This window comes from Amphiura filiformis, chromosome 16 (assembly GCF_039555335.1).
Source record: "Amphiura filiformis chromosome 16, Afil_fr2py, whole genome shotgun sequence".
NCBI lineage: Eukaryota > Metazoa > Echinodermata > Ophiuroidea > Amphilepidida > Amphiuridae > Amphiura > Amphiura filiformis.
This window is the reverse complement of record NC_092643.1, coordinates 52,077,802-52,091,750: the sequence shown is the minus strand read 5'-3', so window position 1 is coordinate 52,091,750 and position 13,949 is coordinate 52,077,802. Positions and strand designations below refer to the sequence as shown.

The following is a 13,949-nucleotide window of genomic DNA, read 5'->3' as shown; positions in this document are numbered from 1 at the left end:
TTTTTAGCAACTTTAGCAAAATGCCAGTCAAAAATACATAACACAGCCAACTATATAATTCAATGAAAATCAATGTCACTATTAATAATGAAGATAACATTGTTTAATATTTCATGTTTAAATTGAAAGATTTTCCATAGTTTGTTAATAAATAATGCATACTTTGTCTCTTTTTCTCCGTAGACTGGACAATCTCCCCATCTCAACACTATGTCGTCTTATCGTGCCAGACATCATGGTGTGCATCACTGCTATTGTTGTATATATTATATGTAGGATACTAATATTACGTCAAAATGACGTCATCACAACTGAAAGGAGTATCTCAAGAACTACAAAAAGAAAACACTTGCATCAAACTACTATCATCATTCAGGGTGTACAAAATGCCATGACAGTCTGCCTGTGTGCAGTGGCTGGAGTCATACTTCCATCAGCAATATCAGCAGTTTATTTTTTATCGTTTTTAATTATCATCACATGGTGGTCGTTGTATAAATCGTGGGGGTCAAAGTTCAACTTATGGATGCTGGGATGGCTGATGTACAGTGGTACACATGTGATTTTATTGTATCTATACCAGTTCCAATTCTTCCAGGAAATACTGCCACCGGAAGCGGACATAGTTGATTCCAGTCAAGATTTTCTCACAAGGTAAGCAAGATAACTAGTTTTTACTCAAACAAATTAAAACTTGTATTTAACCCCATGAGCACTACCAGCCAAATTATCAACATCAAAGAACTATTTTGATTGGTTAAAAAGAGGTATATATCATGTATTGATCCAATCAGAGATATGGTAAGAATAATTCTAGGCTGCTGCATGTTCCAGTGAAATGTTCTGAAATTATTTATCAAATAATTTGCTCAAAAATTTAAAAAGCGTACAACTTTCTAAGTAAAATGTGCCACCTTTTCCCAAAACTAAAAGGATTTATAATTTATGTCATTTGAAAGTAGATATCAAAGTTTTAATACAGAGGGAAGAAATTTAAAAACATTTTTCATTTTCCTGTAGTGATTGAAGTTCACATTTGCATAATAATATGAAGTGCATGCTGGGAAGACATTGAAGCAACCTTCCTAGACTATCCCTCTTTGGATGCATCACAGACATATCACAGAAAGGTATCTTATATTTGATATCATGTCTTACAAAATAGAGATTTCCCAATCCATCGAAAGGTTATCAATAGAGGAAGAAAGAGTAGGCCTATGGTTAAGAAACAGGGGTTGTGTTACAAGAAGGAGAGGAGGTATTGATTGAGGGGATGGGGATACCTCATAATCAGTGTTGCCATAATGGTTTCAGTTCTAGGATTCAGCTGCTGAAAGAGCTCTTAGAGTTGCCTAATTGTATTAACCTTAACTTACTGGGTGCTTTTTGGTGAAGGGGAAGGGAAGAAGAAAGGAAGGAAGATGGTGAAGAGAAAGTTGCTTTCTTAGGTGCAGTTTCGAACCACAGATCCTTTGGGTGCTAGACACATAACCAGGGCTAGCACATCATGGGGGTGTACTTTGGCCAGCCAAGCTTGAACTCTCTCCACGCGTTAGTCGACTGCAGACGAAAAATAAAAAAATAAATAAAAAAAATCAAAAAAAAAAAAAATCAAAATTTAAACAATTTCATAATTGTAATTTTTCATCACCGTATTTGGAATCAGCATGAAAAATACATGAAAGTGAGTACAAACAAGCCTAGTATTGGATCAGTGGTTCTTCAGATAGCTCTTGATATTTTTAGAAAATATCTCAAAACATGGACTTTTTATGTTCAAGCCTATGGCTAGCACGCAGAGAGCATTATGTGAGTTTGCATAATGATGGAATCTGATCACATGGGATATGTGCGCTTGCAGTAGCTGTGTGATGTCAGCCTTTTAGTAGCTTTTGGTTGGGTTAGGGTTAGGGAATGCTACAGCATCAAACAAAATGAACGTTAGGTGGATGGGCATTAAAGTGTGAACTCGGACTGAATAACCTGTTGAACATTGAATAGCCTGGGCAGGGTTGCCTTGGGGTCTGGAATTGTAATGGATATTTTAATATGAAATTTTTGAAAGATTTTGATCATGAAAATTCTGGAAAAAGGCAAGCCTTGAAATTGGCCAATTTTTTTGCTAGCCCATGGATCTTTCTTGCAAATTGATAGCCATGTTATGCGCTGAAGAGCCCTGCAAGAAATCTAGACCCTCTTGCATATTTTCCAGGGCATTTGACCTGAGGCCCACTTTTTTAAAGTCATGGAATTTTTAATTTTGTTATGGGAAAAGTCATGGAATTAATTTCAAAGAAAAAGTTAAAAATACTGCAAACTTATATGTAGAAGGAAAAGAATTTTTATGTACAATTGAAAAAAATGATAATTATGTAAGCATAGCAACGCTATTTAGTAACTGCATCTTGCCATCAATAATTTATTGCCGTCTTGGGAGCAGTAAGAACTGGATGATACAGGCATCTGATGTTATTATCCAAAAAGAATCAAATGTCTCTAAGATGGATTTTGATGCGAAAAAACAAGGGTTCAATTTCTCCTGTATTTCGTAGACATGTGCGACACAGAAACTATAAATTTAACTTTATTTTAAACAAACTTCTCCATCTATCGACTACTTTATTTTTTAATTTATATTCGGGTGTCAAGTGCAGACGACATGTCAAAAATTTCAAAACTTTTTCAAAAATTGTCAAAATTCAATTTTTCATTACCGTATTTGGACTCAGCATGAGCTATGCATTAAAATGATTCAGCAGTTTTTGTATTGGTTTTGTATTGGTTCAGCAGTTCTTGAGACAGCCTATGTGATATTCGCCAGTTTGTCAACATTTAGCGTGTAAAGCATTAAGATATGGCTCTTGTTTTTAAGTGTTCTGATACTTTTTTGGCGCAATGTATATAGGATGTGATAAGCATAATAGGGTTATGAATATAGATTTTCTCAATGAGAGTAGCCTTCTGGGGAACAAACACACCTCTTTGAAATTGAAAAATTGAAATTGGCAAAATTGGCAATATGTTTTTGTGCAGGTGCAATGTGTGGAAAGGGGTCAGAGCCCTACCCTATATACATCACTATGTTGTCCAGGCTTCTTCCTTCTTTTTCTTTGTTTAACAGAAGGTTAGGGCCACTGCATGTACCCTTTGGAATTTCACACCTCAGTATATATAAAAGACTACACTTAACCCCAGCACAGCCATTAACCCTAACACTGGGGTTTTCCGGTGCCTCTCCGGTCTAGGCCACTATTCCCCCACACATATGAGAGAATGGATGCACAATACATACTGACAAAAAACAATACCTCCATTCTCTAGCTGTATTACATGTACATGTAGAGCCAAAATGGGAATAATCTATCAAAAACTCATGATGGATGGCTTCTATAGATTAATGCTAAGAAAACAGAAATTTATTCATCTCAGAAATGTATTAATTCCCAATGAAATTGAGGAGGTTGGTACCTTTTTGTACTTACTGAATGCTGTTACAATCAACTTCATTTAAAGCCACAGGAAATTATGTCAAGTGTAAAAAACATACTTATAAACGCTCATCGCTTTTTCATCATGTCAAGTATTTTTCTTACTTTAGTATAACGATTGCAAGAAGAAAAAAATTATAGGAGCCCCAATGACCTAAATTCAGTTAGACAGAATCATTATCTTAAAACGCAGTGACATTTTAAAACATAAAATGCAGTGTGCACTCCATCATAGAAGGGAAGAAAAGAATGGCGAAAGGAAAAAAAAAAATCAATTTTTGCAATCCAATAAACCACAGTAAGTAATGTCAGGGTCTGTACATTGTGTTGAGCACCGGAGCAAATATTGGAGCAAAAGTGTTTCAAATATGAGCAAGTATGAAAAATATGATGTGGGCCTTATCCAAATGATTTTAAAAGTAATAGGCAAGAATCACAGCAGTGTGTATCAGCTCAAAGATTTGATATTTTACGGGAGCTAGTTTAGCAGTTTTCTTCAGATAAATTGCCCCTGTCCATTGAGTGTTTCTCGTTTTACCATGGTCCTGGGTTATTTAAGAAAGTGCAGGGGCGAATTTCCCTATGAACCCCATATTCATGGAGTGTATATATACTGAATGATGTTTGCTATAGCAATGTAACTGCTACTGCCTTTTTGACTTTCAGTTGATTTTTTGTGCAAAATCGTTCAGAGCCCCTTCAAGTAAATTCAACGTTTTAAAAAAGATGCTATAAAACCCAATTTGGATATTTATCCTTACAAGTAAGCAAAGGAACCTAAAGCAGCACCGGTGTCACCAACAGTAGATAGCATTAACTTGTGTTTGACATAATCTACACCTATCATCAGTAGATAGCATTAACTTTTATTTGATAAGTCCTGTACTCCGTTGCCCCCAACATGCTTACCTTTGTTAAACGTGTTTAAGCGATGTGAAATTTAAAAAAGGTATTATTGTAAGCATATTAGAATTATGGTGAAAGTCCCAGACAGGTATCAAAGAACCCAATTTCTTTCTAAAGAAGCACAGGAAAAGGTAGGGGATGGGGGTTTTGACATCTTAGGTCGATCCTGCTAATGTTAGTAACATTTTGAAACATCTTGGTAGCATGATGTATCTTCAAGATTGAGTACTACAGTTCGACTGCTGAGTGCCAGAAGTGGGTAAGTGCAATTGCTGCCATGTGTAGATGAGTACAATATACTGTGTGTAAATTGCCAAATGTTCACAGGGCAACTATTGCACTTACCCACTTCTGACACTGAGCAGTCAAGTTGCAGGTATATTTCATTAAATCAAGCTTACAGGTTGTTATATCCAAAATGACAGACTAAATTGAATAAATATTTCTTGAAACCAATTTCAACTTCATTACCAATATGACATTTAAACAGCACAGGTGAATTCTCTATAACAGCGCCTTCACACGGAAAGCCAGATCCGTATCAATGTGCACTGCCGGATCTGCATCAAAAATAGCAACTGTCTGCATGGCACTTGGATCTGCATCTGGGAAATGATCATGCAGTGAGCATGTTTCTTGCAAGTGGCGTGTGTATGACATGATGTCGTGTGTATGTAGTTTGCTTATGGCGCAATGTCATCTGCACGCCAGTGGCGTAGCCAGCACTTTTTCAGAGGGTGGGCAAAGGGGGGGTACAAGCGGGCAAACTTAAATGAAAAAGGTCAAAAATGGGCTAAAAATAAAAAAAAGGCCTAAAACTCTCAAATATCATGGTGGCCAGTTTCTCATCAGGGGGAGGCAAGACTCCTCACAGGGGGGGCAAAATTCCACATTGATCTGGATCTCAAATGTGCACATTGATGCGAATCTTGCCACCCATGTGGAATCACCCAATATGTGACCTGCTCCCACAAAATGAGTGTAAAGTGACTAGGGTACCTTGGAAGAAAAATTCAACAGTAAGCAAAGGAGAAAACGATGACCATGGTTACTGAATTCAACAGTCTCACTGGCCCCTAGTTACCTTTATTCTACCTTCATGTATGTCAGATTTTTCATCAACAAAACTGAGATTTTGGTATAATATCAGCAGATAGCTCATATATTTCTCATTACCCCAGTAAAATTTAACGCGCAGGATATGTTTCGTTTAGACGGTGTGAACAAAAACATGGTAAAAAGTGGTAATCACTATATTACTGAATCACACTAATAAGAAGTAATTGCAAAGCATCTACTGGTCATTTAATGTCATTGTTAACAAATGTGGGGTCTTCATGCATTTTATTAGGTTAAACATATTTGTATTGCACTGATATGTAGGGAACAGATGGTGTATTGGGCTATTCCCCCGGGGGGTCACTCCCATTGTGGCCTGTACACCATCCGCGATAATGCAAACGCGTAAAAAGGGTCGTTTTTCGTGGTAGGCACGATACGCACGTATCGCGTTTAGGTGTCAAAAACATGAAAAATTGGAAAAAAGGGTAGCAAAATTGCAATTTCTAAATACGTGGAATTGAAATTTAGGGTATGAAATTTGATGTTAGGAATGAAATCCCTGTTTAGGGTGTCGTTTTAGCCAAGGGTTAAATCCTTGTTTAGGGTGCTTTTCAAAAGTTGATTATCGCGGATGGTGTACATGCCACAATGGGAGTGACCCCCCTGGGGCTATTCCATTTAAAATCCACACTGCCCCTGTGGAAGATTTTGGAAATATCTTCAACAGGGGGAGTAGTTATTTCAACTGGAATTAGCACATTAATCAACTCTCTTTGAAACTCACTCTCCCTCTCTGGAAGATTCAGGAAAAATCTTTCTCAGTGGGTGTATGAAATTCAAAGGAACCTGTCCGATGTGTTCACAGGGGTCGCGTTTTAATGCGTTCTTGCGTCCTGGACGCAAAAATTTTGAAAATTGGGTAATATGGACGCACTGAATCTCTAAATCCAGGGGGGTTAGGGGTCCAAAAAATCTGATCTGGACGCATCTAAATCGCAGCCTGATTTACAGTTTAGGAATAAAAAACCTCCCAATTTAACAATATTAACTGTTTATTTAAAGAAATATGTTATTCATTTTCAAAATACCCCACAGAAAATCGTTGTTTATCGGAAAATGCAAGGCTGGGCGCCGCCGATTTTCTGTTCATATCGCCGCTGGTCATTATTTTAGCCTTGCAAACTTTCATAAACTGGGCTCAAAAGTTTCCCAAATTGCATCATACAGATCGTTTTCCAAGCAACTGAACCCCTAAAATGGTGAATTATGGACTGCTTTACTTCCATAATTAATATAGCACATTAATACTGATTTATGAAGTGGAATTTTAACATCAAACACGGCCGGCGTTTTGGTATCGCGAACGTGAACTCACTGTGCAATTTTTTGTCCAACCACCATCTTGTATGTTTACAGCCTTTGGATTCTTTTTTTGGAATATAGAGGGCAGCATTTTATTTAAAAATAAATATTGATGGCAGTATTTTTATTGGCCAGCAGGGGGTAGACATACCAGGGAGATTCAAATAACCCAAGAGAAGGAAATGATGGGAAGCAAAAAATATATAAATAAAATTAAATAAAAAATAATAATAAAAAAAAATATAAACACAAAATGAAATGAAATGAAAATGAAATAAAAAGTAAAATAAATAAAATGAAACAAAATGAAACAAATAAAATTTTCCTGTTTTTTTTTTCACTTCTTTTAGTTATTTTTATGCGTTTCTTTATGTTTTAAAATTTTTGGAGATTTGGACCCTTTGTTTTCAAGTTTGGACCCCTTGTTTTCTGACTAAATGGGGGGTTAAGGGGTCCAAATAGCTTCGACTGGACCCCCTGCTTTAACCGGGCACCGCTAACACTGTGTGTTCATTCTACTGAAAGTCATACTCCCTCTGTAGTAGTGGGATTTTAAGTGGAATAGCCCTTTCCTCTTTTAATTCTGTGATTCTGGTTTGTACTATTGGAGTTACAAAGAAATAAAAGCATAGACAATTCAAGCAAGGGTTCCGCTAACTCATCCAACCAGAGGTAGACATGTGTATACAAAAATGCCTCGTAACTGCCTCGTAACTTGCATCATAAGTTCTTTGCAAAGAAGAATGGGAAATTAGGGCACTGGAACAGACAAAGTATATATGTATTGGTGTGTCTTAACATGACTGTTTAACTCTCTCCACGCGGGTGTCGACTGCAGACGACAAGTTACACATTTTATTTTTAAAATTCACAAATTTCTGAAATGTAAATTGTCATGACCATATTTGGAATCAGCATGAAAAATGCATCAAAATGAGTACAAACAAGCCTGGTATTGGTTCAGTGGTTCTTAAGATAGCTCTTGATATTTTGAGAAAATATTTCAAAACTTGGACTTTTTATGTTGAAGCCTATATGGTTAGCATGCAGAGCATTAAACATGCTATTCACACGCCCCTTACCTGGGAAGCCTAAAACTCTTGGCAGTCGTCTATTACGTGACTGTTTTAGGGCCACTTTATACATGCCTAAATTAAAGAAAATAAATATTAGTCAAATCTTAAACATTTCACGTGCCAGTTACACTAACACAGTATTAAAGGGATTACCAGTACAGGCCCGTAGCCAGCCCTCCGAGTTAGGGGGTTCGTTTTTTTTGTAGATTTCTGTGAACTATTATTAACTGATGAGTAATGGCCGCGTAGCGGTCATCGCGCCGCGCAAGCGCGGCGCAGGGGGATGTCTGAGAAATGGGAGAATTTTGAAAAATGAAGTCCCAATTGAAGGCATTTGGTGCACCATTTTTACATTATCATCAGAAATATATGGTTTCAATTTATTATTGCAAAGAGGCAAATTAGCACGGTTAAAACAAGAAAAAATTGCAAATCAGACGCCGGGGGTGTCTGAGCTTTTTAAGGGGATGTGCCCCCTCAGAATTTGATTTATTTTGAAAATTGTAGTCCCAATTAAAGGCGGTGCACCATTTTTACTTTATATATGGTTTCAGTATATATTATAGCACTGGAGGCAAAGCGCGGTTAAAGCAAGAAAAAGTTGCAAATCTGGTGCAGGTGTCTGAGGGAGATGTGCCCCCTCAGAATTGGAAGAATTTTGACAAATTAAGTCCCAATTGAAGGCCTTTGGTGCATCATTTTTACATTATCATCAGGAATATATGGATATTATAGCAAAGAGGCAAATTGGCGCGGTCAAAACAAGACAAAGTAGCAAATCAGGTGCGTTATTTCATCACAAATAATATCAATTATTTTCTTATTTTCCTGTGTTATATCACTCCCTTCATCTCTGAACTAAGCTTTCTTGGTTATCGTTTTTTGGCGCACCAAATCATTTTAAATAAATCTTCAAATCTAGATGAGACATAGAGCCAAATAATTACTCTCAATACTCTGCTATATTTATAGCATTAAATTAAGTCATCACTTATATTTTCCACATAAAGGCCTACATAAACTGGGCGTCGGGGGATTTTTCAAATCGTCCCGCTAATCTGATCCTAAAATTAATGGGAAAAATTCGCGCGAAGCGCGCGAAAAATAACAATTTTTGTGCTAAAATGGCCATTTCAACCACATTTCACATGTTCTCCTTCTTTGCGTCAAAATTTTAGGGGGTTCGATCGAACCCCTCGAACCCCCCCTGGCTACGGGCCTGCAGTAATGTGCAGTCTAACTCGAACACCATAAAGTCATCAAAAACAAATTTATGCATTTTTGGAACCAGCATAGATGTGCCGTGGGTGAACTCGAGTTTGGTTTGGGTAGGGGTGTGCCATGGAGGCTTTGAAAGCGAATCCATGAATATACCAATTTTTAAAGAAATTTGGACTTATCGATATACTTAAAGTCCAAATTTAGCACAAATTGTCTTAGTTTTTGCAATTTTTCCCCCAAATTTCAGGAAAATTTCAACATTTTGAGAAAATGTAGAAAAAGGACCCATCCATATACCAAATTTGGACTAGAAAAAGGGGTCATTGGTACCAAAAAGTGGACAAATGACAAATATGAAAGAGAATTTAAGACAAAATCGGACATCAAAATAAAGATAGAATAAAAGTATTATTTGTACTTAATTACTGTTTTATTTCCTTATCGCAAGGCTGCCAAATTTGGCATGGCATGGCACTTGCAGTAAACTTGGAGGATACAATTTGCACTTTCAGAGCAGGTTATTCACACGTTTTATGCAATAGACATATGATATATTGTTTCATATGATATCATTTGATGCTGCAGTAAGACAAAATCCACAAAATATTTTGTACAGAAAACCTCTATAAAGCCTTTAATCTGCACATATGAAGGTTTGTGATCAAATTTAACAGCAGCTGCAAAAAGACACTGCTAATATTAAAGTTGGTAAGAATCACAGGTATGTCTTTGAATATTAGTATTAAACTGAGCAGTATTTGTCAGAATGGATTATGCTTGTTTCAAGGTGAAACTTGCCATGAGAAATACTTTTATCTTTAAGGGCTGGGGTATGAACGTTTGGACAGTATTTATTTTGGGACATCAGAGCACATCAGACATATCGAATTGCATTCTGAATACGAAGAATGTCATTCTGATATCAAATAATTTTGATTTTTTGAAATTCGCAATTTAATACACATTTTATGGCAAATTTATATTTTTGATATTTAACAGTACCTGAAGTAAACTTTATAAATCTGATGATTTATACTTAAAGTGTATGTAGGTGGGATGAAAAGCCGACGATCTATTGAAAATTTTGACTTTCGTATTGAAGATATGGATTTTTTTTCCAAAACACCAAAAAAAAAATAGGTCTTTTGGGAAAAAATCCATATCTTCAATATGAAAGGTCAAAATTTTCAATTGACCGTCGGCTTTTCCTCCTGCTACATACACTTTAAGAATATATCATTAGATTTATATAATTTACTTTGAGGACTGTTATATATCAAAAATTTGAAAAATATCAAATTTTTATAATTTGTCATAAAATTTGTATTATATTGTGATTTTCAAAAAATGAAAATTATTTGATATCAGAAAGACATGCTTCGTATTCAGAATGCAATTTGATAGGTCTGAGGTGCTCTCATGTCCTACAAAAAATACTGTCGAAACGCAATAAACGCTCATTTTAGATCCCTTAATTGGCTTCACATAATATTGCAGGGAAGGAGACAATCATGTATTAGAATCATAACCATGACTGTTGAAAAGAACCCTTTTTAGCTATATATTTCTTATGTGATAAACTAAAAACTCTGTTCTATGGACCGACGGCCCTTTCAAGGTGGTCAGGTTGGTCGGGTGTTTTTGTTTCTGCAAATCAACAAAATTTGTAAAAAAGAGTCACACAAATCTGTAATATATTTGTAAATTTTATATACTCTCTAAATGTAAAAGAGTGAAAAACCACTCTGAATTTCAGAGTGAATTTACGTTAGCTCTAAAAGAGTGGGTTTTAGCTCTAAAAGAGTGAAAACAGTACACATAATTTCACTCGCGATTTCGAGTGAGCCTCACTCGCTCAAAAGTGGCGCAAAATCTCACTCTTTCTTGGAGTGAACTGTCAATAATCAGAAGCGCCTGAAAAATCGGCCGATGTTTGTTGAACTTGTGTAACAAAATGGCGAACAGTGTGTGAATCAATGGCGAAAAGAAAGCGGATTTGATGAAGAAATAGACAGCATACTCAATAGTGATTACATTTATGTATAGGTCATAACTCGTAGCAAGTATACACTTGGTCTGGAGACAACGGCAGCAGTAAGCTTAAGTCATATGGGAGCAGTTTGTTACCGGCCCAGTGCCGGTTTACATGTACGCATATGTAAGCTGGCGTAGGTTACGCCGCATCACGCTTCTCCAGACTGTGACCGTAAACATGGTATTTGCCAAGTGTTATGTCCTACACCTAAGTGTACTCACCATTGAACAGTTTGACTATTAGCTTCACTAAATCCATAGTTTTTCATCATTCATCCCACACTGAAGTTCGACACATTGTGTATGTGCTTAAGCTTTAGACCAGTTCAATATTCCTAGACCGGGCCCTACCTAACCTGGGGCCTAGCCTCACAACAATTTAAAGCACATAGTAGCTGTTATGAACTGCTGTGATATTCTTGTATATAAAATAGGCCTAAATGAATAAATAAATAAATAAATGCTCTTTTCTGATTCACTCTTTTCCGGAGTGAATTTTTTCACTCTTTCTTGAGAGTGAGCTTCACTCTAAAAGAGTTGTCATTCAGATGGCTCTTTGAAAGAGTGAGATTTCACTCTTTTTGAGTGATTTTTCACTCTTTCACATTTAGAGAGTAAGCAACTCAAAATCAATCCGCTTTTGCACACACACAAAATATGGCTGACTTTACATGCATATCAGTAGTTTTGCTATCTGGGTCCGTTGTCCCCGTAGAACAGGATGGCATTTTTTTTTGTGACTTTAAGGTGTTGGTCACCCACCTTTGCACAGAATTTTTTGTGGCCTAAAAAAAAATTGTTTGATTGGCGTAACCTGACCTACCCTAAAATTAGGCCCGACCCTAACTTTTTAATTTTTTTTTTTTGCAAAAAAAATAATAAAATTAAAAAAATAAATAAAAATTAATTAATTTAAAAAAGAAAGGAAAAAAGTTCCAAAGCCTTTATCAAACGAAATTTACAGCTTAAAAAGTAAACAAAATCCAGACCTACCTACCCTAAATTTTTTTTTATGTTACGCCAATCAAACATTTTTTTAGGCCTAAGAGCATATCAAGACACACCAAATTGCATTCTGAATATGAGGAACATCCTTCTGATATCAAATAATGCGATATAATAGAACAAATTTTATGGCAAATTATTTGTGTGTGTGTGAAAAAAACCCTTTTTTCTGAAATAGGAAATATTTAAACTGCCCCTTTTGTCATGAGATGAAATAATTGTGATCTCTGTAATCTCACTGAGATCACAATTACTTTTAATTTAAACCCATCTTTTTTAAATAAACAAAATAAGTACAAATGACTAATATATACACTCTAGAGAATTGTAAAGTTTAAGTTAAAAAGTTGACTACATTCTATTGTTTACCCTTCTAGTCTCGTGTAGTTTACAATGCTTGTTCTGATGAACAGACTTGGACAAAAGTACTCCTTTGCAGGATTTCAAGATTTTTTCAACTGGAAAAAGTATCATATTTTTATATTTTGTGAAAAAAGGAAAGTAGTGAAATCTATTATTTGAATCACCATTTTTTCCCCTCAGCAGGATTTCGATATTTATTCAACTGAAAAAAGTATCCTCTTTTTCGATTTTGTGAAAAAAAGAAAGTAGTGAAATCTTTTATTTTAATCACCATATTTTCCCCTCAGCAGGATTTCGATATTTATTCAACTGAATAAAGTATCCTCTTTTTGGATTTGCGAAAAAAAAGGGAAGTAGTGAAATCTTTTATTCTAATCACAATTTTTCCCCCCTTAGCAGAATTTCAAGATTTTTTTTCAAGTGGAAAAAAGTATTTGGAATTTATGAAAAAAGGAAAGTAGTGAAATCCATCCCCCATTGTTTTTCACAAGCATGAGTATCCGATAGTTTGAAGACTGATGTGACTGGCTTTATAATTAATTCCTCTGAAACATCAATTACACGCACAATTTATCATGGAAGGCAATTTCACTTAAAGGACATACGAAAGACAATGTGCTTAATGCTTTGCATGCTTGCCATTGAACTCAACATATAAGTTTAAAAATTTCAGATGTTTTCTCAAAATATTAAGAGCTATCTTAAGAACCACTGAACCAATACTAGGCTTGTTTGTACTCACTTTAATGCATTTTACATGCTGATTTCAAATATGGTCATAAAAAGTTATAATTCTTACATTTTTGGATTTAAAAAACAACAATATTGAAACTTGTCTGCAGTCGACACCCACGTGAGAGAGTTTAAGAGTATGCAGTAGAGACAATGTGTTTAATGCTCTGCATGCTAAGTCATAGGCTTCAACATAAAAAATCCAAGTTTTGAGATATTTTCTCAAATTATCAAGAGCTATCTTTAGAACCACTGAACCAATACTAGGCTTGTCCGTACTCATTTTAATGCATTTTACATGTTGATTCTAAATATGGTCATGAAAATTTACAATTCTTAAAATTTTTAATTTAAAAAACAACACCCGCATGGAGAGAATTACTGAGTATGCAGAATTATAAGAAAGACAATGCGCTGCCAAATGAGTTCTTACTCAGTGGATAAACATGTTTGACAGATTTCCATTACCTGGTCATTACCACTGTAACTTGAGCTGAATTTTTATCGCTATTTATCTTTTACAATATTGGTTAAAGTTATAGCTATATTGTAATAGGAATGACAGTGGCGGCGCCACAGGGGACTCAGAACTTTTGCCCCCTGTTTCCCCCCACAGTAAAAACCAAAAATTATGAAAAATATCACTTTTTGCAGCAATTTTGCACAAAATTTGTTGATTTTGCCCCCCTAAAATTCACTT

At 35.7% G+C, this 13,949-nt stretch overlaps 1 protein-coding gene across 1 annotated transcript in view; it reads left to right on the top strand.

Annotated features, from left to right (window-relative positions):
• LOC140172734 (piezo-type mechanosensitive ion channel component 2-like) overlaps positions 1-13,949 on the top strand; it is a 143,321-nt gene that overhangs the window by 73,178 nt on the left and 56,194 nt on the right. The window contains exon 5 of the mRNA XM_072195866.1: positions 184-654. Within this exon, the coding sequence (XP_072051967.1) occupies positions 184-654 (471 nt within the window). The remainder of the gene's footprint in view (positions 1-183; positions 655-13,949) is intronic.